The sequence below is a fragment of the Manis pentadactyla genome, chromosome 10 (genome assembly GCF_030020395.1).
Source record: "Manis pentadactyla isolate mManPen7 chromosome 10, mManPen7.hap1, whole genome shotgun sequence".
In the NCBI taxonomy this organism is placed as follows: domain Eukaryota; kingdom Metazoa; phylum Chordata; class Mammalia; order Pholidota; family Manidae; genus Manis; species Manis pentadactyla.
This window is the reverse complement of record NC_080028.1, coordinates 78,975,643-79,001,413: the sequence shown is the minus strand read 5'-3', so window position 1 is coordinate 79,001,413 and position 25,771 is coordinate 78,975,643. Positions and strand designations below refer to the sequence as shown.

General features: G+C 41.7%; 1 protein-coding gene across 2 annotated transcripts in view; it reads right to left on the bottom strand.

Annotated features, from left to right (window-relative positions):
• PRKCB (protein kinase C beta) overlaps positions 1-25,771 on the bottom strand; it is a 308,913-nt gene that overhangs the window by 79,821 nt on the left and 203,321 nt on the right. For both annotated transcript variants that reach the window (XM_036916934.2, XM_036916933.2), the window contains exons 6-8: positions 24,017-24,173; positions 22,730-22,864; positions 5,766-5,862 (exon numbers count right to left, since the gene is read on the bottom strand). In XM_036916934.2, the coding sequence (XP_036772829.1) occupies positions 5,766-5,862; positions 22,730-22,864; positions 24,017-24,173 (389 nt within the window). The remainder of the gene's footprint in view (positions 1-5,765; positions 5,863-22,729; positions 22,865-24,016; positions 24,174-25,771) is intronic.

The window sequence follows — 25,771 nt, the reverse complement described above, 5'->3', positions numbered from 1 at the left end:
GTGAAGAGACCCATTTGAAGGAGGTGAGTTTGGGAACCAGGTGGAAGTGACTGCAGCCATCAAGGCGAGATATGGCAAGGCTGACCTTGGCATCTGCAGTGTGGATGGAGCCAAGTGGGCCTGTTTGTGAGACAGACTTTTCGGAGCTGGGTGTACATCAGGTGAGGAGATCAGGGATGAAGGACGATGCTTTGGCTTCTGTTCTCAGCACTTGGGAAGGTGATGGCCAAGTCTGACAGAAGTGCAGGCGATCTAGGAACCCACTACTCATTACTGGCATCTGAAGCAGGGTCAGTCTTGTGCAACCAAGCCCTTAACTAGCTCCAGGTAGTGTCATAAGTGGACTAAATTGGAGGACACCCTGTTGGTGTCCACAGCGAATAGAATTGCTCAGTGTAGAGAATGCACACATTTGGTGAAGTGTTGTGGAAGCAGAACAGGCTTCCCTTTATAAAGTAATGTAGTCTTTTGCGTCTGGCTTCTTACATTCATCATAACATTCTTGACATTTGTCCACACTGTTGCATGACGCAGTAGTTTGGGCCTTTGTATTGCTGAACAGCATTCAGTGCTTATGTTTATCCATTCTCCTATTTATGGGCATTAGTGTTGTTTCCACTTTTTGGCTACCTGTAAAGTTGCCGTGAACACACTTGGCCAAGTTATTCTGCAACAAGGCATGTCGACATTCAAGTGTCTCTGGGACAGCCAAGAATAAATACCCAGTAAGTGGCTGTGTATATGGGTTTGGGGTTAAGAAACAGTATCTGAAATGGAGACAGAGATTTGGGGGTTACAGGCATGGAGTGGGTAATTCAAACCTGAGATCACCAGGGAAACTGCAAATTAGAAAAGAGCCCAGAATGGAAGCTGTACTGACTTTTTGGGGCCATATCTCCCCACCTACCTGAATTCTCACTCTCCAGCAACCAGAGTTTTACCCAGGCTGTTCGGACCCAAACACCTTCCCTCCTTCCTCCCCACCCAGCTCTCCTTGCTTGATTACCTGTCTCTCACCTGCTCCGAACCCTGACTCAAGGCCCAGTCAAGTGACATACTCCATTCTCCAACCTCTGAAGATACAAGTCCTGATTGTCCCTGGTCCCCAGACCCCATTCTAGCCCTTAGGGGACCATTTATAGGTCTCAAGACACCCTGCCAGTGAAAAGTGAGTGAGGGAAGAAAACTTTACAATTTCTCCAATTGACTTTGCTTAGAGGAAGTTTTGTTCTGTCCTTCAAGGAGCAAGTGGCCAGTGGCTCCATTCCTCAGCCCTGCAAGCAGGCTTCTCTCCTCTGAATTTGGGACTAAAGGCCCTCTTTCCACACTCAGTCTCAATTTGCTTTTGTGACTTTTCTCATAAGTACGTGCTATGAACCTATAATGTTCATGTCTCCCCATAAAGGCTAGAATGTTTGTGTCCAAAGTGTACATGTTGAAATCCTAACCCTCAAAGGTGATTACGAGGTGGGGCCTATGGGAGGTGATGAGGTCATGAGGGTGGGGCCCTCACAAACAGGATTAGTGCCCTTATAAGAGAGGCCCCAGAGGGCTCTGTCATCCCTTTTGCCATGTGAGGACGCAGTAAGAAGACAGCTGTCCATGAACCAGGAAGCAGGCCTCACCAGACACGGAATCTGTCACACCTTGATCTTGGACTTCCCAGCCTCCAGAACTGTGGGAAATAAATGTTTGTTTTTTAAGCCATCTAGTCTTGGTTTTTTAGTCTGAATAGACTAAGCAAAATGTTATCTCAGATTCTAAACTCTAGATCAAAAGTCTAATAGCCTTATCAGCCTAGTCTACACAGCGTTATTATTGTTGTAATATTTAAATTAGTTGGCAACTGTTGAAAATCAGTTGTACTATAAAAACCCAGATTCCCAGCTTCTTTTATGGAAGCAGACCTGGTAACACCAGGTTCCATCCAGTAAAGCATGGTGCCTTTAGGTGAGGCATGTCCCCACCTTGCCCTGCTGTCTTACACCAAGCTTTGCCCTTTCTTGTTACTTGCCTCACTCCTGAAAACCTTTGGTTATGTGACCCCTTACACAGTGAGCCTTTGGAAGACAAGAACCCTGTTCCTGTGTTCCTTTCAAAGTCCTATGATTCCCAGCACCCTCACAATTTGCAGGTACTCCATCAAAGAGTAAACATTTCTAAACTGAGGCCCAAATTAAAATTACTCTTTATCTTGCTGGATTGGATATGCCTTCAGAAACAGGCTGCCTTTTCATGTCTGCAATTTGGAGTCACAGCACTCAGTGCTCAAAGAGAAAGAAGACTATGCTTCTGAGCACAGAGCCCTGCCTCTTCCCAGATGCACTAGGGGACAGTGAAGGTGCCTCAGCAACCAGCCTCCAGGGCTCTGTCTCAGATGGTTAATGCCTGTCCTGGCTTAACCTACAGGCTCCTCTGCCACCCCCACACTTACCAGGAGCTCCCAGGAGTGGTCCCACACCCAGCAGTCGAGGCAGAGACCTCAGTGGCTAGGTGCCCCAAAGATGCCTCCAACTCCTGAGCAGCCCTTCCAAAGCCCAGAAGGAACATGCTTTGAGCTTTTATTCCAAGAAGGGAGCTAATAATGCTAACAGTGGCCTGACATTTGAATGCTATGATATGCCAGACGCTGCTCTCAATACATTATCTCATTCAATCCTCACATAACCTTATGAGGTAAGAAGTAATGTGATTCCCCCCATTTTGTAGATGGGGAATCGAAAGCTCAGAGAGTTTAAGTAACTTGCCTACAGTCACTCAGCAAACAAGTGGCCAAGCTGGGATTCAAAACCAGGCAGCCTGGCTCTTGACCAGAACAGAACACACTGCCCAGATGTGGCCCCAGGTGTCCTGCCAAGATCCCTTGGCACTCTCCTCTCTACACCTGTGGCTCTGCCTGAGGGCTCATTTCCCAGTTGTAGGAGCAAGCACAGCCCACAGGCAAGGTAAGCTGAAAGTGCTGGCGAGTTAATTCCCCTGGAACCAGCCCTCAGCTAGTGAGGGAAGAAGGCTAGCTGGTGGATTATCCTGAAGCTTCCTGTTCCATGACTAGGAAACCCTGAGGCATGCATTCAAGTCCCAGAGCTCCCCAGAAGGATTCGACCCCAGCTACCTGTAGTGGTAACCCACTTGGGATGCCTGCTTCTCCAGCTTCCTTCCTGCATCGCTGCCCTGCTAGCTCAGGATGCTGCCTGGAATTACTTACCAAAGAAGCTACCTGCACTTGGAACCTCATAATCCATTTCTGGGGAAACTCAAACCAGGATAACAGTCAGCTATGGAATGGTAGGAAGTTGCTTAGCTTCTCTGGGTCTCCATTTCTTTTGTGAAAGAAAAATGGGGATGATGATAGTACCTACCACTGGGGATTGTTGTGAGGATGAAGCTAAATGAGTTAATATTTCTGAAGCACTCGGAATAATAAATGGCACACAGAAGGCATTTAGTTAAGGAAAAATATTCTAAGTCTGTCAGAAAACCCATTCTGAACTATCCAAAATGTACTTTTCCTGGATCACTGGCAAGCTCCCGTCACCCAAAAGTCCCCCAAACAAAGCCAAGTCTGACGTTCTGAAATACACTACATGTGGATGCACCAAGCTCACCCTACCATGAAATTCTATTACCCCAATTCCAGCAGCTCGATTTTACCGTCACTCAGAATTTCTCCAGATAAGAGGCTTGAAAGTAATTTCTGAGTCATTCTGGCTGCTAATTGGTTATTGCAAAGGGATTACATTTCTCACGTTCAAGGTCAACTGAAATTTCTTCATGTGTCTGAGAACAATTTCCAGTCTGTTGGAGAGATTTTTTAAATCAACAACTATAGTATGGAGTAATTATAATTCAGGCATAAACAAGCATTTGCAGGCTCTTGCTAGAAATAAAGAGATGCATTATGTTGCACACAGATAAAACAGTCCTCTCCTTCAAGCCAATAGCTGGCCCAGACAAAATGCTCTGTCCACGTACGGAATGTTTTCCTTGGTGTTCTGAAATGTCACCCCAGGTGCCCTAGGATGGAAGAAATCATTCTGCAAAACTGAGACTTCATTTTATACAAGAAAATACTGTCCTTACTTTTTCACTCACAATGGTACATTTTAAACACAGAAGCAAATGGGCGCCACTTTGTCAGAAAGTTGAGGAAAGATATGGAAGGTGTTCTCTTAAAGGACTGCCTTCCTGTCCTAATCAACAGTGTCCAGTGCTTGGCCCTACCAGTGGGAAAGTCCTTCATCAACTCATCTGGGCTTGAGCCAGATCAATGGGAATGACCTTCAGTTTCCAAGTTCAAAATAAAATGACTAATGAGCCCAAGGTCTGTGTGTTTACTCCAGGTGTTTCAGGAAGGGGTATCCCACTAGGTCAGAACCATCACCACAGTCTGGGTTTTGTGGAGGGCACAGGCTCCAGACAATGGTCAAAGTCAAGTGCTACTTCAGTTAAGTTGAGGGAGAAACTAACTCTTGGAATAAACACCAAAATCCTTGCTAAGGCCAGCACAGCCCTTCTACACTGACCCTCACCTGCCTCCCCAGACTTACCTCAAACTCATCCTTAGCTCTCTCTGCCCACACTGGCCTTCCTCACATAGGTGCTATAGAACTCCTCACCACAGGACCTTTGTACATGCTGTTCACTCTGAATGGAATGCTCTTTTCCCTTCTTAGTTAACTTGCATTATTGTTTCCTCAGTGATTCCTTCCCTCTGCTCTCAGACCCAGTTTTACTTCCCTCTTACATGTTCTCAAAGTCCCATGGACCTCTCTTTCACAGAACTTGACCTGGTCATAATTTTTTTATCTGCTTATGTGATGATGTGATGAATAACAATGATAGTAATCTATTTCATTTTAGTTATTTTATACATTTTTCCAGAGTTAGTAAACCATCATTACTTATCTAGAATTGATAATTTCCCATCAGATGCAGTAAACTGAGTTTTCATGGTAAAAAATATGTGTTTTCCTTTATGAAACTACTTTAAAATCAGTGTATAAGTGAAATAAGCCAGGCAGAGAAAGACAAATACCATGTGATTTCACTTATATGTGGAATCTAAAAACACAGCAAAACAAAATGAACAAAACAGCAATACACATATAATGAAAGAACTCAAACCCATCTTCCCCCAAACATTTTCTTTGTAACTCTGGGGTATGTCCTACACAACTGCTACTCTCATATAGCTGAAAATGAGGCTTATTTGACCCCACAGAAGATAAGGGGCTTATCTGAGGTAGAGCCAGAGCCAGTGCTATAGCCCAAGGTCAGAGGCAAGGGCTCTTAATCACTAGAAGATACACTCACAGGTATTTCAGAGAGTCACCTGCACAATCAATTCCATTTGTTAACAGTACAGCATGATCCCACTGATAGACCAAAATCCAGATTCTATCTCTTAGCAAGCCTATTGGACTCAGCCTCCAAAATAAAACCCCTCTGTCCACTTCTTTCATTTGCCATTATGACCATCCTAGTCCAAGCCACCATCAAAATGACCTGAGCAGTGAATGAGTACTTTCAAGGAAAGGTCTAAATATGAATGAGGACAGGGAGGCAGGAATGACTTCACAAGGCAGGGGACATTTAACTGGGGTTTTGAAGGATAAGTAAGAGTCTTCTCCTATTTATCCTTCAAACACTATTGCAAAGGCACAGAGTCATAAATGGCCTTGGTAGAAACTACAACATAAACAGAAAAAATAGCACAGAGGTAGACTCAACCAGTTTCCACTGATGCAGAAAGGAAAACATCTCACCTCAAATTTCTGCCGCAGTTCTTCATTGCCCTCACCTCCTTCTGGTGGCACAGGCACATTGAAGTACTCACCTTCCTCCTGGCTCAGTAACTTAAACCTACAGGGAGACAAGAGGGCAGGACAAATTCCATGACTTGACTTGATGCTATTTTGTTGATCAGGATAAAAAAGGAAGGGTATAAAAAATAATCAACTTTAAAAAATGTGTTGAAGTTTTTTTTGTTTGGGGGTAAGTGTGTGTGTGGCCAGGTATACTATATATTTTTATAATATTCCAGAGATATAAAAAACAATGTATATTCTGTGTTTATAGGATGCAAAGTTCTCTGTCTACACACACACACACACACACACACACACACACACACACACACACATACACACACACACCACAATTTCCTTAGTTACACCATTCAAACTGTGTATTTTTACCGTTTTCTTGTTCATTAAGTGCTTTCTGACCCCGAAAGCAAGCTGTGGAGCTTTCACACTGTCCACGAATCCCCAACATGCTCTCCCAGCATATCTCCCACCTTTCACTTTGGGCACATTGCCACCTTGCCATCTTGGCACTCAGCTGCTCTGGACAGCCATGGGCTGAACTCCACAGTGCTGTTACTCTCTGCAGGAGGCTTCCCAAAGTGCTCTATATTCAACCTCCTGAGACATGGTCTCCCTCCATGGGTAAGTACACAAGTCCTGGAGTCAAACTAGGCCTGGGTCCAAATCTTGCCTCCGTCCTTGCCTCCTTGGATAACTGGATACACTAGCCATCTCTCTTCTATATATACCATGTGATTTTTTCTGTTCTATAAACCTGAATAAAAATCTTTTTCATAGGGTTATTATGAAGCTGAGATATGACAGTGTATATAAAACGATAAGCACAGTGCCTGGCATTTAGCAGTTGTTCAATAAAGGACATCATCATCATTATTATTGATACTAGTGTTATTGTAATAAGCAAGTGGCTTCTGTTTGTTTCTTGACCACAAAGATGCTTCTATCTAGTCAGATGATGAGATGAGAGTTAGGAAGGGTAACAGACATTCCAAAGGTCTTCCAGTCAGTTGAGGGGGAAAAAGATACCAAAACTATTCACCCTCAAACAGACTTCTTAACCAAAACTTAAAATTTTTGTCACAATTTTTTCTCCATTCACAAATCTTCCTAAGCAGCTTCTAAAAATAGGGAATAGGTGATTCAAAGCAAAGATGAGAATCTGAGCCTCTAAGCCTCCACATTTGAGGTTTAATTCTCTTCCTCCAAATTTCCGTCAAAATTACCAAAAGAAATACAAAAATAAAAGAACATCTGTATCTTTGCTGGAAATCAAGAAGGGTGCTATCCATACGGCAGGGATTTCCTGGAATTTCCACAAACTAGAGAAACAGTAAGAGAATATAGAGCAGTGTTTGGCAAACTTTGCCCACCTTTGTGGATTTTGCTCAATCTGGATATTATTATAAACTTGGTGCTTTTCGTTAAATTGTCTCTTTTTCTATAACAGATTCACTTTAAAGGGCACTTTATATCCCTTCCTTTTAAAGAAAGCCAAGATCACTTGTTACAAGTAGAAAGTAATTTAAAAAAAATAAACATATATGCAAATTAATGTTACCTCAAGTCCAAGTATATGGTTTTGCTTACCTAAGACTCTGAGGCTAACATCAGTGGCTCCTTGTTAAATGGGAGATCAGCAGCAAAGGTTAAAGGTTGCTAAGCATACACCAGCACCCTCTAAGACCCTCTCTTTGGAGTAATCTGAAGAACTGAAGGAGCACTGACAAAAGAATAATATTCAGAGTAGAAACAGTATTATTTATGCCCCAACCTGGTACTAGCTAAGCCGTTTGGGACTCCACACTTTAGAAAATACAGATCAAGGGGGACTGACCAGCTGCAATAGTCAGTGGGGGCCCCAACAGAACCCCACTAACAACCCTGGGTCAGACCAGCAAGAACTGGATGAAGGTCACCAATTCCAATCTATATTCAGAAAGCACAAGACGTTGGCACCTGGAATATTAGGCAGAAAGAACATGGTACCCCATTTGCTATGGCCAGTACACTGTCACTATTGCCTCCAAGTAAGAAAAGAGGAGCAGGGCCCCCTTCCAACTTTGAGGTACACAAAACCAACAAGGGAAAGATGCCCCTCATGGAGGTTGGGGTGGTGGTGGGTTGGGTAGGGCTGCCTGTTATGCAGCTGTCTCCATCCATAGCTCTCTCCCAAATCTCTACAGGGAACAGGATCCTGATCTGACAAAGAAGAATGTCAAAAACTAAAAAGACTCCTTTCACCCTTAATCTAGATGTGAGAGAGAACAGGGACACTCATTATCTCTGTGCTCTCCCTTCTATAGGGATGGACAGGGAGAGAAAAATAACAGGTCGTATGAAAAACTCACAAAGAGAAACAATGAGGGTCAGGCGAGTACTTGCTATGAAATAGAACTGCTGCTGAAAGAAAATTCTAGAAAATATATTCTCAATATGAGTCAAGAGGTTAATGCATCTGTGAAAGGGAAACAATCTGAGATTAGGAAAGATTACTTTCAGAAGAAAAATATAATTGCTGAACTTAAAAAATCCACAGGAAACAGTGAAGACTAGGATGGATAATTCAGATAACAATGAATTAAAAGACAAACAGGCTCTTCTGGCAGTTGGCTTCATATTTATTATATTAATTAGAGTTGAACAGCATGCTTTATATATCACTAAGAAAAATGTAAATTACCAAAATTAACATTCAACATAAAAGAGGCAATATTGCAACATATATTTTAGCAAAGATATATTATTCTTCTTCTTATGTAAAAAGTTCTTATAAATCAGTAAGAAAATGATAGGTAAAAGACAGGATACAGTCATTTATAAATACAAACAAGTGCAATATACAAATGAAAATGTTCAACATAATTAGTAACAAAATATGTATGATTATGCATATTATGTAAATATGTATAATTAGTAACATAATATGTATAATCATCGCACCATATCTTTGAAAGTTATAATACCAGATGTTGACAAGTGTGGGTGAAATGAAAAGTCTCACACAGCATTGGTGAGAATGGAAATTGATTGAAAAAAAATTGCAAACATCTTGGCAAATACTTTAATAGTGCATATGTTCTCAAAGCCATCGATTCCAGGCTTAGGAATTTCATTAGGAAATAAAGTTATGCACAGACATTTTCCTACAAGTATGTTTACTGAGGAGTTATTTATAGGTAAGCACTGCACATCTTAAGAATATGATTGTATAACTTGAAGCAGATCTATAGAAGGGGCCACATGAAACTTTAAAATGATGTTGGCCAAGATTACTGAATGATAGGGGAAAGGGCTCATAATGCACTGTTAGGTGAAAAATGCAGGCTGCCAAACAGTATGTATGGTGAGATTTCATTTTTGTTTCATACACATACACACACACACAGAGAAAAAGTTCTAAATAGTGTCAGTATTGATTATCTGCACAGTGGGATTCTGATAATAATTTCTCTTTGCTTATTTATATTTTCTAATATTTATTTAATTCATAATAATGACTAAAAACTGAGTGCTTAGTTTTATGAGACACTGGGCACTTCACTTATACTAACTTAATATTACAACAATCTTATGACATAATTACCACAATAACCTCCAAATGAGGAAAGGAAGCTCAGAGAGGTAAAGTACTTGCCCACAGAAGTGAGAAATAGTGGAACAGAAATTCTAACCCAGGGAGTCTGATCCCAAAGCCTTAGTTTTTGTTTTTTTGTAATAAGACCAAAATGGCATTATTAGCACTAACAAAACAAAGCTAAAATAAACAATTTTAGATTTAAGATAATAGTTGTCTGTTCAGAAGAAGAAAGAAAGAAAGGCATGAAATAGGAAAGAAAAAGTTTTTAGCAACAGAAACAGTATCATAGAAATATGGTAATTAAGACCATAGGCATTAAAACATTTTCCTTTTGGAAAGAAGAAAAGACTTTCAGATTCAGGATTTTTTTTAATTCAACAACATGCCACTTGTTACAGAAAACCAAAGAACTTAGAAAGACTAAACATAAGAGAACGGGCAAGGTTCCATTAGCAAGAAGCATTTATCACTCTGCGACCAAGGAGGACACATTAAAAAAGGTAAACCAGATGTCCTCATTCCGTGGCTCCCCAACTTACTCAGAACAGCAGACAGAGTCTTTAAACCATCCCCCTGGGATTGGCAAAGCCCCCTTCATCCTGCCAGTCCTCAGATCCTTCCACTCCCCGCCATGCTGATCCAGTCCAGCCACACAGGACATTTCATGCTCTTCAAACCTGCCAGACACATGCCTGTCTCAGGGCCTTTGCACTTGCTGGCCTTTCCATCTGGGACAATCTTTCCCTCAATCTCCACCTGCTTCCCTCCTATACCCTCTTCAGGTCTTTGCTCTATGTCACCTTGTCACCGGTCCTTTCCTGAGCACGCTATTAAATCAGAACATCACCACCCCCTAGTATTCCCTATGTCCATTTCTTGCCTACTTTTCTCTATAGCTTTTAGCAGCTTCAAGCATACTATTTTTTTTTGTTCATTTTTTTAAAAGGTTGTTTATTGTTCTCCAAGTTAAAAAAAGAAAAATTCCATGAGGCCAAGGATTGTCTGTTTTGCTCACTAGAGTCTCCTCAGTACATAGGGACTCACCATGTACACATTTACTGAAGGAATGAATGCATGCCAGTAACAAGGCAAAATCTTGGGCAAAATGAATTAACTGTAGCAAACATAATTTTATGTTGATTTAAGTCATTTTTCAAAATGCCTCTCAGAGAGGCCAACAATGATGCCACATACATATAAGGCAAAACCCGTCAGAAATAAAAGAAAATTTTCCAAAAAAACTTTAGTGGGAGAACCTTAACAAGCTCCATACCCTTAGGTCAGATGAAGCAAAAAAAAAAAAATATGAAGACATCAGAGATCTGGACATTATATTAAGGTGGAATTAATAAATGTTGAAACGTACACCCTGCAAATAGTAAATATAATCTTTTTATTGAAATGTCCACAGGACATTTAGCAACACTGAGCATACACCACTAAGCTGAATGAAAAAGAAAAAAGTCTGGCCATAAGCACTAACACTGCCATTTAACATTAATAAGAAAAATGTAAACAAAAAGCATATACTAGAGGTTAAAAACATGCCTAACTAAAAGCATGTTAGAAAAGAAACTTAAAATACAACTGCTGAGCTTGAGCAAGCATCAAAGGCTGGCATGCAGCATATCAAAACTTGGAGGAAATATTTATTCCCTTCAATGCTTGTTCACTCTTTTTAAGGAGCAGAGTACGTTAAGAGAGGAAAAATAAATTTGCAAAACAGTGAAATTCAAAGACAACCACAGAACAAACCTATAGAAGAGGAGAAAATAGAAACACAGATTGATATACGAATCCCAGAGCTAATTCTTTGAAAAAAAAAAAAACCCACAAGATAAACCTCTGGAAAACAAGGGGGAAGAGAGGAAACAGCAGAAATAAATAAAATTAGAAACAAAAAGAGGATTTGACAACAGACACAGCTGGTGAGAAAGCAGCAGGTGAGGGGCCTGCGGCTGGCGTGCCACATCTGGGAGCTGTCACAGCTGCTTCTCCTGTTTTTGCCGCGTGGTTTTAAATTATAGCACAACAGAATTGCTGGGGGTGGGGGGCAAGTGAGTCTCAGAGATGGGATGCAACTTACACAGGATCACATGGGGTTAAAAGAATTCCTGGGACAAGAATCCAAATTTCTAGAATTCAGTACATTTAGGTTAAGACTGCATCATAGATGTTTGGGCCCTAAATCTGAACAGGACATTTATCTGAAAAACTTGAAGAAGGCTTTTATTTTGCAAAAGATACCTGCCACCTATTATTTCATCCACTTCACAACCGTGGTAAGAGGTGGATGGGGGTGCTGTTCTTATCCCTGATGAGTGGAGTCGTATCCATGAGATGGCTGTAGGACAGAGGCAAAGTGACTCAACCTGAGGTCACAAAGCATCCAACCAGTTAGGACAGCCAAGGTCAAAACTTTTCCATCTTCCCCCTTGGCCTCTACCAACCCATATCAGGGGACAGAACGAGGTGCGGATAGGCTTAGATCCTGGCATCGTGGAGACCTGGACCCAAATTCAAGCACTGTCACTAATGAGTTGTGTACCCCTTACACGTTGCTTAATTACTCTGATCCTGGGAACCACGCTCCACCCAGAACCATTGAGAAAATTAAAGGATGATCTAAGTGTAAATGCAGTAATATTTTGGACTTAGTCCTGATGGACCACCCTTATCATTCAGCTGTTTTGTCCGCCCTGCACTCTTCTGTCTGTTTCAAAGGACTAGACAAGGCAGGTGCTGGACCAGGATGGACACGGTGCCAGCGGGAGACAGCCCCGTCCTTTTGGGTCTGGAGAGCCATGGGAAGAAGGGAGAGGATAAGGTGAAAGCAGAGGCTTTGCCCCTTTCCTCAATGTAGCCCTAAGCCGAGGCCTGCGTGCAGAGCCACAGCACCATTACATCACCACCTCACAGTGTCACAGGAGCAGTGGGCAGCAGGAAGATGGAGGACGCTGAGATGGCACTCTTGGCACTCCATGCGGGAGACTCAGGAATGACGGTCACAGATGGACATGCTGAGCCCCTGGGGTGGGGCCTGGCAACACTCTGGGGGTTGCACAAAAAGTGCACTATGTGGAGGGACCTCACAACCAGAGGCAACAGGCCAGAACCCAGGATGCCAGCAAGAAGCCAGAATGATGCCCCAAAGCTGGGTGGGCATACCCAGTGGGCACAGGTTCAAGGGACCAGGCAGGACCGGCCACTCTGCATCAGTGAAGCCCAGATGGTACCACGTGCAGTGAAGGTCCCCTTCTCCCTGGCAACTGCATAAGTCAGTCTAGGTCTATTATAGAAAATAAAGAAGCTATATTTTTTTTCTGCGCATCTGATTGGTGGGTATCAGTGTGTGACTCTGCAGACACCTGGAAAATGATCAGCCCAGTGCCTGGCATCTAGTAGGAGTCAATAAGTGGTAGCTATTGTTATTATAATTATTATTATTAAGTTCTCTCCTGGCTCACTTAGACCCCCTGGGGATCATGCTTTCTTTCTCCTTAACTTCTTAATGCTTGACTTAAAGTGGAAGGAACTGCAAAATCTCTGGGTAGTGATGGTGGGAGATGCAAAGTCAAATCATCCATATGTTCAGAAAAATCACCCAAAACTTGGAGACAAGGATAAAAAAGATGATGGTGGAGAGGGGGCGGAAGATGGCGGCGTGAGTAGAGCAGCGGAAATCTCCTCCCAAAACAACATATATCTATGAAAATATAACAAAGACAACCCTTCCTAGAATAAAGACCAGAGGACACAGGACAATATCCAGACCACATCCGCACCTGAGAGAACCCAGCGCCTCGCGAAGGGGGTAAGATACAAGCCCCGGCCCCGCGGGAGCCGAGCGCCCCTCCCCCCAGCTCCCGGCGGGAGAAGAGCAGGCAGAGCGGGAGGGAGACGGAGCCCAGGGCTGCCGAACACCCAGCCCCAGCCATCCGGGCCAGAGTGCAGGGCCCTCGATACTGGGAAAACAGGGCAGCAAGAACAGTGAGCAGGCACTGGAGGCTGGGCGACAGAGGACATAAGAAAAGCGCGCGACCATTTTTTTTTTTTTGCTTTTTTGCTGCTTTGTTTTGGCGAGCGCTTTTTGGAAGTCTTAAAGGGACAGGGACCCCAATATTAGGGAAACAGGGCAGAAAGACCGGTGAGCAGAGGCCTGAGGCTGGCACCGGAGAATAAAGAAAAACGAACGACCACCTTTTTTTTTTTAATTAAAAAAATTTTTTTCTTGTTTTTTTTTGTGGTCGTTGTTTTGTTTTGGCGGGTGCTTTTTGGAAGTCTTAAAGGGGTAGGGCGGGCCACTTAATCCAGAGGTAGGGAATCTGGGATCTCTGGGCACCCTAACCCCTGGGCTGCAGGGAGCAGGGAGGCCCCTTACGGAGATAAATAGCCTCCCAGCAGCTCCTGCTCCAACGCGACTCCACCATTTTGGAGTAGCTGCCCGAGCCAGGCCACGCCCACAGCAACAGCGGAGATTAACTCCATAGCAGCCGGGCAGGAAGCAGAAACCCTGTCTGCGCGCAGCTGCGCAGTACAAGCCACTAGAGGCCGCTGTTCTCCCAGGAGAGGAGGGCCACAAACCAACAAGAAAGGAAGTCCTTCCAGCCGTCACTCGTCCCAGTTCTGCAGACTATTCCTATCACCATGAAAAGGCAAAGCAACAGGCAGACAAAGATCACAGAGACAACACCAGAGAAGGAGACAGACCTAACCAGTCTTCCTGACAAAGAATTCAAAATAAGAATAATAAACATGCTGACAGAGATGCAGAGAAATACGCAAGAAAAATGGGATGAAGTCCGGAAAGAGATCACAGATGCCAGAAAGGAGATCGCAGAAATGAAACAAACTCTGGAAGGGTTTATAAGCAGAATGGATAGAATGCAAGAGGCCATTGATGGAATTGAAATCAGAGAACAGGAACGCATAGAAGCTGACATAGAGAGAGACAAAAGGATCTCCAGGAATGAAACAATATTAAGAGAACTGTGTGACCAATCTAAAAGGAGCAATATCCGTATTATAGGGGTCCCAGAAGAAGAAGAGAGAGGCAAAGAGATGGAAAGTATCTTAGAAGAAATAATTGCTGAAAACTTCCCCACACTGGGGGAGGAAGTAATCAAACAGACCACGGAAATACACAGAACCCCCAACAGAAAGGATCCAAGAAGGGCAACACCAAGACACATAATAATTAAAATGGCAAAGATCAAGGACAAGGAAAGAGTGTTAAAGGCAGCTAGAGAGAAAAAGGTCACCTATAAAGGGAAACCCATCAGGCTAACGTCAGATTTCTCAACAGAAACCCTACAGGCCAGAAGAGAATGGCATGATATATTTAATACAATGAAACAGAAGGGCCTTGAACCAAGGATACTGTATCCAGCACGACTATCATTCAAATATGACGGTGGGATTAAACAATTCCCAGACAAACAAAAGCTGAGGGAATTTGCTTTCCACAAACCACCTCTACAGAACATCTTACAGGGACTGCTCTAGATGGGAGCACTCCTAGAAAGAGCACAGCACAAAACACCCAACATATGAAGAATCGAGGAGGAGGAACAAGAAGGGAGAGAAGAAAAGAATCTCCAGACAGTGTATATAACAGCTCAATAAGCGAGCTAAGTTAGGCAGTAAGATACTAAAGAGGCTAACCTTGAACCTTTGGTAACCACGAATTTAAAGCCTGCAATGGCAATAAGTACATATCTTTCAATAGTCACCCTAAATGTTAACGGGTTGAATGCACCAATCAAAAGACACAGAGTAACAGAATGGATAAAAAAGCAAGACCCATCTATATGCTGCTTACAAGAAACTCACCTCAAACCCAAAGACATGTACAGACTAAAAGTCAAGGGATGGAAAAACATATTTCAAGCAAACAACAGTGAGAAGAAAGCAGGGGTTGCAGTACTAATATCAGACAAAATAGACTTCAAAACAAAGAAAGTAACAAGAGATAAAGAAGGACACTACATAATGATAAAGGGCTCAGTCAAACAAGAGGATATAACCATTCTAAATATATATGCACCCAACACAGGAGCACCAGCATATGTGAAACAAATACTAACAGAACTAAAGGGGGATATAGACTGCAATGCATTCATTCTAGGAGACTTCAACACACCACTCACCCCAAAGGATAGATCCACTGGGCAGAAAATAAGTAAGGACACGGAAGCACTGAACAACACAGTAGAGCAGATGGACCTAATAGACATCTATAGAACTCTACATCCAAAAGCAGCGGGATATACATTCTTCTCAAGTGCACATGGAACATTCTCCAGAATAGACCACATACTAGGCCACAAAAAGAGCCTCAGAAAATTCCAAAAGATTGAAATCCTACCAACCAACTTTTCAGACCACAAAGGCATAAAACTAGAAATAAACTGTACAAAGAAAGCAAAGAGGCTCACAAACACATGGAGGCTTAACAACACGCTCCTAAATAATCAATGGATCAATGACCAAATCAAAATGGAGATCCAGCAATATATGGAAACAAATGACAACAACAACACTAAGCCCCAACTTCTGTGGGACACAGCAAAAGCAGTCTTAAGAGGAAAGTATATAGCAATCCAAGCATATTTAAAAAAGGAAGAGCAATCCCAAATGAATGGTCTAATGTCACAATTATTGAAATTGGAAAAAGAAGAACAGATGAGGCCTAAGGTCAGCAGAAGGAGGGACATAATAAAGATCAGAGAAGAAATAAATAAAATTGAGAAGAATAAAACAATAGCAAAAATCAATGAAACCAAGAGCTGGTTCTTCGAGAAAATAAACAAAATAGATAAGCCTCTAGCCAGACTTATTAAGAAGAAAAGAGAGTCAACACAAATCAACAGTATCAGAAACGAGAAAGGAAAAATCACGACGGACCCCACGGAAATGCAAAGAACTATTGGAGAATACTATGAAAACCTATATGCTAACAAGCTGGGAAACCTAGGAGAAATGGACAACTTCCTAGAAAAATATAACCTTCCAAGATTGACCCAGGAAGAAACAGAAAATCTAAACAGACCAATTACCAGCAACGAAATTGAAGAGGTAATAAAAAAACTACCAAAGAACAAAACCCCCGGGCCAGATGGATTTACCTCGGAATTTTATCAGACATACAGGGAAGACATAATACCCATTCTCCTTAAAGTTTTCCAAAAAATAGAGGAGGAGGGGATACTCCCAAACTCATTCTATGAAGCTAACATCACCCTAATACCAAAACCAGGCAAAGACCCCACCAAAAAAGAAAACTACAGACCAATATCCCTGATGAACGTAGATGCAAAAATACTCAACAAAATATTAGCAAACCGAATTCAAAAATACATCAAAAGGATCATACACCATGACCAAGTGGGATTCATTCCAGGGATGCAAGGATGGTACAACATTCGAAAGTCCATCAACATCATCCACCACATCAACAAAAAGAAAGACAAAAACCACATGATCATCTCCATAGATGCTGAAAAAGCATTTGACAAAGTTCAACATCCATTCATGTTAAAAACTCTCAGCAAAATGGGAATAGAGGGCAAGTACCTCAACATAATAAAGGCCATCTATGATAAACCCACAGCCAACATTATATTGAACAGCGAGAAGCTGAAAGCATTTCCTCTGAGATCGGGAACTAGACAGGGATGCCCACTCTCTCCACTGTTATTTAACATAGTACTGGAGGTCCTAGCCACGGCAATCAGACAAAATAAAGAAATACAAGGAATCCAGATTGGTAAAGAAGAAGTTAAACTGTCACTATTTGCAGATGACATGATACTGTACATAAAAAACCCTAAAGACTCCACCCCAAAACTACTAGAACTGATATCGGAATACAGCAAAGTTGCAGGATACAAAATCAACACACAGAAATCTGTGGCTTTCCTATATACTAACAATGAACCAACAGAGAGAGAAATCAGGAAAACAACTCCATTCACAATTGCATCAAAAAAAATAAAATACCTAGGAATAAACCTAACCAAAGAAGTGAAAGACTTATACTCTGAAAACTACAAGTCACTCTTAAGAGAAATTAAAGGGGACACTAACAGATGGAAACTCATCCCATGCTCGTGGCTAGGAAGAATTAATATCGTTAAAATGGCCATCCTGCCCAAAGCAATATACAGATTTGATGCAATCCCTATGAAACTACCAGCAACATTCTTCAATGAACTGGAACAAATAATTCAAAAATTCATATGGAAACACCAAAGACCCCGAATAGCCAAAGCAATCCTGAGAAAGAAGAATAAAGTAGGGGGGATCTCACTCCCCAACTTCAAGCTCTACTATAAAGCCATAGTAATCAAGACAATTTGGTACTGGCACAAGAGCAGAGCCACAGACCAATGGAACAGACTAGAGAATCCAGACATGAACCCAGACATATATGGTCAATTAATATTTGATAAAGGAGCCATGGACATACAATGGCGAAATGACAGTCTCTTCAACAGGTGGTGCTGGCAAAACTGGACAGCTACATGTAGGAGAATGAAACTGGACCATTGTCTAACCCCATATACAAAAGTAAACTCAAAATGGATCAAAGACCTGAATGTAAGCCATGAAACCATTAAACTCTTGGAAGAAAACTTAGGCAAAAACCTCTTAGACATAAACATGAGTGACCTCTTCTTGAACATATCTCCCCGGGCAAGGAAAACAACAGCAAAAATGAGTAAGTGGGACTATATTAAGCTGAAAAGCTTCTGTACAGCAAAAGACACCATCAATAGAACAAGAAGGATCCCTACAGTATGGGAGAATATATTTGAAAATGACACATCCGATAAAGGCTTGACGTCCAGAATATATAAGGAGCTCTCACGCCTCAACAAACAAAAAACAAATAACCCAATTAAAAAATGGGCAGAGGAACTGAACAGACAGTTCTCCAAAAAAGAAATACAGATGGCCAACAGACACATGAAAAGATGCTCCACATCGCTAATTATCAGAGAAATGCAAATTAAAACTACAATGAGGTATCACCTCACACCAGTAAGGATGGCTGCCATCCAAAAGACAAACAACAACAAATGTTGGCAAGGCTGTGGAGAAAGGGGAACCCTCCTACACTGCTGGTGGGAATGTAAGTTAGTTCAACCATTGTGGAAAGCAGTATGGAGGTACATCAAAATGCTCAAAACAGACTTACCATTTGACCCAGGAATTCCACTCCTAGGAATTTACCCTAAGAATGCAGCAATCAAGTTTGAGAAAGACAGATGCACCCCTATGTTTATTGCAGCACTATTTACAATAGCCAAGAATTGGAAGCAACCTAAATGTCCATCAATAGATGAATGGATAAAGAAGATGTGGTACATATACACAATGGAATACTACTCAGCTATAAGAAAAGGGCAAATCCAATCATTTGCAGCAACATGGATGGAGCTGGAGGGTATTATGCTCAGTGAAACAAGCCAAGCGGAGAAAGAGAAATACCAAATGATTTCACTTATCTGTGGAATATAAGAACAAAGGAAAAACTGAAGGAACAAAACAGCAGCAGCAGAATCACAGAACTCAAGAATGGACTAACAGGTACCAAAGGGAAAGGGACTGGGGAGGATGGGTGGGTAGGGAGGGATAAGGGGGGGAGAAGTAGGGGGGTATTAAGATTAACATGCATGGGGGGGTAGGAGAAAAGGGAGGGCTGTACAACACAGAGAAGGCAAGTAGTGATTCTACAACATTTTGCTATGCTGATGGACAGTGACTGTAAAGGGGTTTATAGGGGAGACCTGGTATAGGGGAGAGCCTAGTAAACATAATATTCGTCATGTAAGTGTAGATTAGTGATAGCAAAAAAAAAAAAAAAAAAAAAAAAAGGGCAGTTCCTGTGTGGTAACCTCCAACGAGTTCTACACAAGGGTATAAAGGGCATATAAAAGTGTAGGCAAAGGGTCTGTTTGTGTTTATACAGAGGATCAAAGCCTAATTGGGCTACCCCGAAAATGAACTAAGATACGATATGAAAAAGAACTTCCAACATCTGCACCCTCTGGAAGACTCATGCCAGAAGATGATCATCAAAAAACCCCAACAAAGATCCACGCACTGCTACAGCTGTAGATGCACTCATCCCACCAGTTCCTGGACCTGCCATGGGAATGAGGAAGGAGATATCTAAGCTGGCCTGTGCATACAGTAAAACAACAAAATTGGACTGGATCTATACTGTTGGAACTCAACCAAGAATTTGGAGAAGTGCAAATTGTAGCGCTCCAAAGTCTTACAACTACAAACTATTTATTGTTAAAAGAACATATGGCATGTGAACAGTCCCCAGGAATGGGTTGTTTTAATTTGTCTGATTTCTCTCAGACTGTTCAAGTTCATTTGGACAATATCCACCATATCATAGATAAGTTTTCACAAATGCCTAAGGTGCCTAACTGGTTTTCTTAGTTTCACTGCAGATGGCTGGTAATTACAGATATGCTTTGGTTATGTAACTATACTCCTATTATGTTAATGTGTGTGTGCAATTTAAGTAGTAGCTTAAAACCTATACATGCTGAAGTTACTCTACAAGAAGATATATCAAAGAAATAATCAATCTTCCCATGTTTTCTTCCGCCTGCTACTTCTATAGCTTTTCTTCTTCCTTCCTAATTACAACCCTTAAATAGAATTCGTGCCTCATATCAAATTTACCGAGTATCATAATTCTTCCAAGTGGTAAAGATACCTCAAGACAAATGCTGGGCATAGAAGCCACAGGGCATAAATATGCAAAGAAGTAAAAAGCTAACTTTTTCAAACAATAAGGCTTCTCTCTCACTTACCAACTTCACATTTCCCTGTATGGCCCCGGAAGATGACTGGTTAGCCAGAGACGGGTAAGATTCCTCAAGGGAGGAACAACCTAAGACAGGCACAGTCGCAGGGGGGCCATCAGGTGAGAAATTGGGGATCAACAGAGGTGAGGCTTAGAACCTCACCCCCCCGTTCTGAGAGAAATCTTCTGCATACGTGGATGTTTTATTGCCCTGGTCTAGCTTGGATTAACACATAGTCTACAGGCACACACCTGATCATCTACATGTGCTCTCTTACAACACTAAACTATGTTTTCTACCTTTATCTTGTATCTACCTACCACTTCAGCATTTTATTAAAAATAATAATAATAAAGAGAGAAATGTGGTATCCACATATAAATCAAGTATAAAAACCAAATCAGTATTCATATTTGAACTGACTGTTTAGAGTTCATAATGCATGAGCAAAACCGAAAGTTTCTGTGATGACTGCCCTTGTCCTGTTCACTATGTAACTTATTCATTATGTAAGAATTTGTTCTACATGTAAAAACTTGTTTGTTATGCCTCAGAAGATTGGAGACTGACAAAAATTAGGCTTGGGGTGGAATAATGATTGTGCATTGAGCATTGACTCCCCTATACAGAATTTTATTGTCGTTAACAACCATTTGATCAATAAATATGAGAGATGCCCTCACAAAAAAAAAAAAAAAAAAAAGGACAGACTTCCAATGGTAAAATAAATTAGTAACCGGGATGTAAGGTATAGCATAAGGAATATAGTCAAGATATTGTAACAGCCTGGTAGGGTGATAGCTGGAACCTAGAATTATGTATATAAATGTTCTACCACTGTGTTGTACACTTGAAACTCATGTAATGTAATACTGTGTGTCAACTACCCTTCAATAAAAAATAATTATTAAATAATAAAAAAAAAAAAAAAAAAAAAAAAAGATGATGGTGTGATGTGTGCACATCATGCTAGAGCATTTTCTAGCTATTTATCTCCTTCCTTACGGTATGATTACTTATTGGTCACAATCCATAGGCCGACACACAGCTCTTCAAGGACAGATGTGACCTCTGCAAAGACAGATGTTAACTTTTAGAAAATCAAGGTGAGACTCTGTTCTTCCAGACTGGTAGGGAGATAACCCCCAAGGTTGTGATGTGAATGCCCTGTTTAGCAGTCAGTTTTATCTCTAACTTAGCAAAGTTTTGTCATATTCCTTTGTCTACAGACACCGAGTGATCAGTTTCTCAAACTTTTGCAATCAAGCCATTCCTCTTCCTGTTTTCCTCATTCATGAGATAAAGAAAACTGACCAATGTTCGTTATCTATTTTATGAGAATGTTTTTAACCATTTGTGACCTTTACTGTGAAACACCTTACAATTATCCTTTTTTGGTACTCTAATGGCTCCCACCTTCCTCCCCATCTCTCATCATGTTGTCATTGATTAGTTATTAGTTATGTTATTTCTCCAAGGTTTACCGTCCCCCTTCTAGGAGCTAATCTCCATCCAGGCACTTCTATCTTACACTTGATGGGTCTCTAGTCACTGGGATGGAGTAGACACCCAGTACATATGTGAATAAAGACCTACAACACATATGGAAGAGAGAAGGAAGCTGTGAGGTGAGCAGTGCAAAGTTGTGTGGTCCACACCATCCACTCCCTTTCTTGTTAAACCCGCTTGACGTTGGTTTCCTTTCCCTTGGAACTGAAAAAGCCCTAAGGGAGACCATTCAGAAATGAGACCATTTCTCTTAAAGAGGTAAGAGCAGCTGCTAATCTCACTTCCGCAAAACGATAGTGCCAGGCTGGACTACCTATTCTGACTCCTTTACTCAGAGAACTGTGAAACGAACAGTTGCCAGCAGGTACCCAGTCTCTTTGTTGGGAATATTGCACAAGGACTTTTTGCCAATAGAAGGGGGCAAAGCAAAATCTCAAGAACAAAGGAGCTATTTCAGCTGACCATGAGCACAACCACCCAGCACCTCTGTGGCCAGGCTGGGTAAGTAGTCCCAGGAGATGAGCATTTGATAGCGGATTGCACATGTCTTTGGGATAAATCGTCAGAGACACTTTAGCACCCATGGTACCAGTTGAGTCATATAAATTCTGTAAAGTGGGGCAGATGTAAAAAATATGGAGTGGTGAGGACTGTGGCAAATACAAAATCCATGTCCTATTTAAAGGGGGCATGAACTATTCAGCTGCTCTCAACTGTTGTCTTCTAGGCCCAGTACATCCATATATTCTGGTTTTTTAAGCCAAAAATCCAAATTTTTGTGGGAAATGTCCTGTCCAAAAATATTGACAACTGATTTTTTTTCTCAGTACAAGACCCAAATACAACATTACCTGTGAAGCAGATCTAATCTACCAGCCATCACTTTGTGACTTTGCTTTTAGGAGAAAAAGGAAAACATACTTGGTCCCAGTTTGACGGATCATGCTGTATTGTAGCTTTCAAAACAAATTCTTCCTTACCAGCCATCAACACCAGCTTTCTGCAGTTCGGAAATCCCAAATGACAAAGACCCCATAAAGTCATTCCTGCTGGTCAGATCCCAGTCCCAAATCTCTACAGACAGTCTTCTGTCTTTGTCGGATTCTTTCAGCTGGCTGCAAACAGAAAGAAAGAGAAGTCAGTGGAGGTTACAGTGATTTCTCAAGCAGATGAAATTGTACAAGAGGACGAGGCCTGAAGGTAGACATTTTTAAAGATTACAAGCTGTTGCAAGAAACATATTCTGTTTCCATCGCAGACAAGCTCCCCAGGGAGGGAGAGCTTTTTCCTGTTTGACAGCCTGTGGCTTAAATGGGCAGGGACCTAGGCCAGCTCTGACAGGAACAGTTCTAACTACTTCTGCAGTCTTATGTCTTAAGAGGGCTTGTGGCATTCAGGAAATCCTCCTGACACCATCACTCTCAGGAATATGGATATCACACATGTTAGGATGAGCTGAGGACCTGTATGGAAGAAGAGTCTTGTTGGTGCTGGTTGGGGGAAATTGTTCTGAGGCATGTTCTTGATTGAGGTGAAGATGGGACCCCCATTTTGCCTTGAGAGAGGAAACAGGGAGTGGGTCTACCACAAGGAATCATGCTTTTGGCCCATAGCCTCTGGAGTCAGACTGTCAGAGGCTAAATCCCACTACACCCTGTATTTGCTATGGAACTTTGGGCACATTCTTGAACATCCTCAAATTCCCATTTGTAAAATGGGGATGAGGTGGGCAATGAAATTACGTCACTTAACATAGTGCTTGTTATACACAGTATATGCCCAATAAATGTTGGCCAATATAATGAATACCGCTTGACCCAGATCCATCAAAAGCAACCTAGATTCTTGGAGCTCTGGCCAGGGAAGACCCTCTGTGGAAGCTGGCAGAGAGCTCCCAGCAGGCTGCAGACTCAGCAGACCCATACACTCAGCCCTAGAGAGGGGGTCAGCACACCTTGTGGGTATGTCCCACTGTTTGCTGAGCCCCAGAGCTTCTCCCACAACTTGCCTCCACCTAGCAATACTATTTTCTATCCCACCCACTCCCCCAGCCCCAAAAGACACTTTCAACTTTATTAAAGAAAAACAGATGCCAATTTTTACTTGGTTTGCAATGCAAAAATGCAGATGGAGGGAGAAGAAGAGAAGGGAAGAAGGAGGAAGAGGAGAGGGAAGGAACTAGAAGCTGGGAGAGGAACTCACCGATCTCAGGTGACCCACAACTCAACCTCTACCACCCACACTGGGCTGCAGTCATTTTAACTTACAATCTAAATGTTTCATTCCATTCAGGGTTGAGGGAGCACTTGATGGTCTTGGTCTTCTGCTTGCTCTCACTTTTGGGATCAGGAATCAGTTTCAGTTTCACGTAGGGATCTGACAAACCATTGGGGTCCATAGGTACAAGGTTCTTAGCATCTCTTACTGAAAACACAAAAAGCACTTTCAGCATGAATAGCCCTCATATGTTTAAGCACCAACCAGCAATGGTTGTAGAACCAATGGAAGGGTCCTAGGGCATCACACTTATTCAATGGGAATTTTAACTTATTAACATCCATAGCTAAGAAGCACACAAAGTGAGATAAACTGGTAAGGTGTAGACTTTGCTCTCTGTTGGTTTAAAATTGATTTCTGACTTCGCACTGCTTTCCCCACTCTGCCTCAAAGATTAACTGTAAGTTCTCAAGGCTTGTTTTCCACAAAGCCTACAAGGAAGATTGGCTTCTTTTATTTAGCATAATGTTTCCAAGGTTCATACATGTGGCATGAATAACATCCCCTTGTATGAACATATCAAATTTTGTTATTCCATCCATCAGGTGATCAACATTTGGACTGTTTCCACTTTTTGGCTATTGTGAATATGAACATTTATGTCCTCCAATATAAAAGGTCATATATTGTATGGTTCCATTTACGTGGAACATATAGCACAGGTAAATCCACAGAGATAGAAAACAAACTAGTGGTTGCCCGAAGCTGGTGGGAAGAGGGCATGGGGAGAGACAAGTTAGCGGTTATGGGGTTTCCTTTATGGGTGATGAAATTTCTTGGAACTAGATAGGGATGATGGTTTCATAACACTGTGAATATGCTAAATGTCACTGAATTATACCCTTTAAAATGCTTAAAGGTTAATTTTATGTTATGTGAATTTTACCTCAATTCAAAAATAAAAAACTAAAAGAGAAAGAGTTACTCCTTCTCTGTCAAGGTGCACCAAGGTGCACCTATCATACACATGGCTCTATAACTAGTACTCAGACAGCCCATAGAGACAAAGCTGGAAAGCACCAGTAGGATTATAGCTAGGCTCCAGCCTAAATCAAGTACACCCTGTATAAAGAAGGCTATAAGACCAGTTCAGAGAAGGAAGCAGTGTGTCAGCAGTGTAGATGCAACTGGCCATAGGAAGGATAAGGTGGAATAGGACATCAGCCTGGAGAAACAGGAAGAAGTTAATTAGGAATCAATTTGAAAACCAGTAACCAAGAGGAGATGAGAAAATGGGAGTTGTACAGATCTTAAGGATGCAATGCCAACCATCGTACTCAAGATAGAAAAATTCAAAGTAATATATTAGCAGATTGAATTAAATGATAGGCCAGGAGGCTAATATAGAATGACTCCTTCTAAGAATGCAAAGATGGTTCAACCCCAGAAAACTCTATTAAAATATTCATTATATTTATAGGTCAAAGGAGAAAACTATAGGGTCATTGCAACTAGCTGGAAATAACAGGGAATTTTCTTCACAGAACAAATAGTCTATCTGAAATAACAGCACCACAGTTAATAATAAATGCAATCCCATTAAAGTCAGGATTAAGACAGACATCATTTACCACACCATTATTTGACATTTTTTCTAAGTTTTCCTTAAATGCAGCAAGACATTAGAAAAAGAATAGAGGAAAGTGGGGAACAAAGTGCCCTCACTTCCTGCAACCTTTCCTTCCACCCCATTACAGTTGTCTCCTCTATGGAGTAATCATCCTAGAAATGACACCACTTTCTCA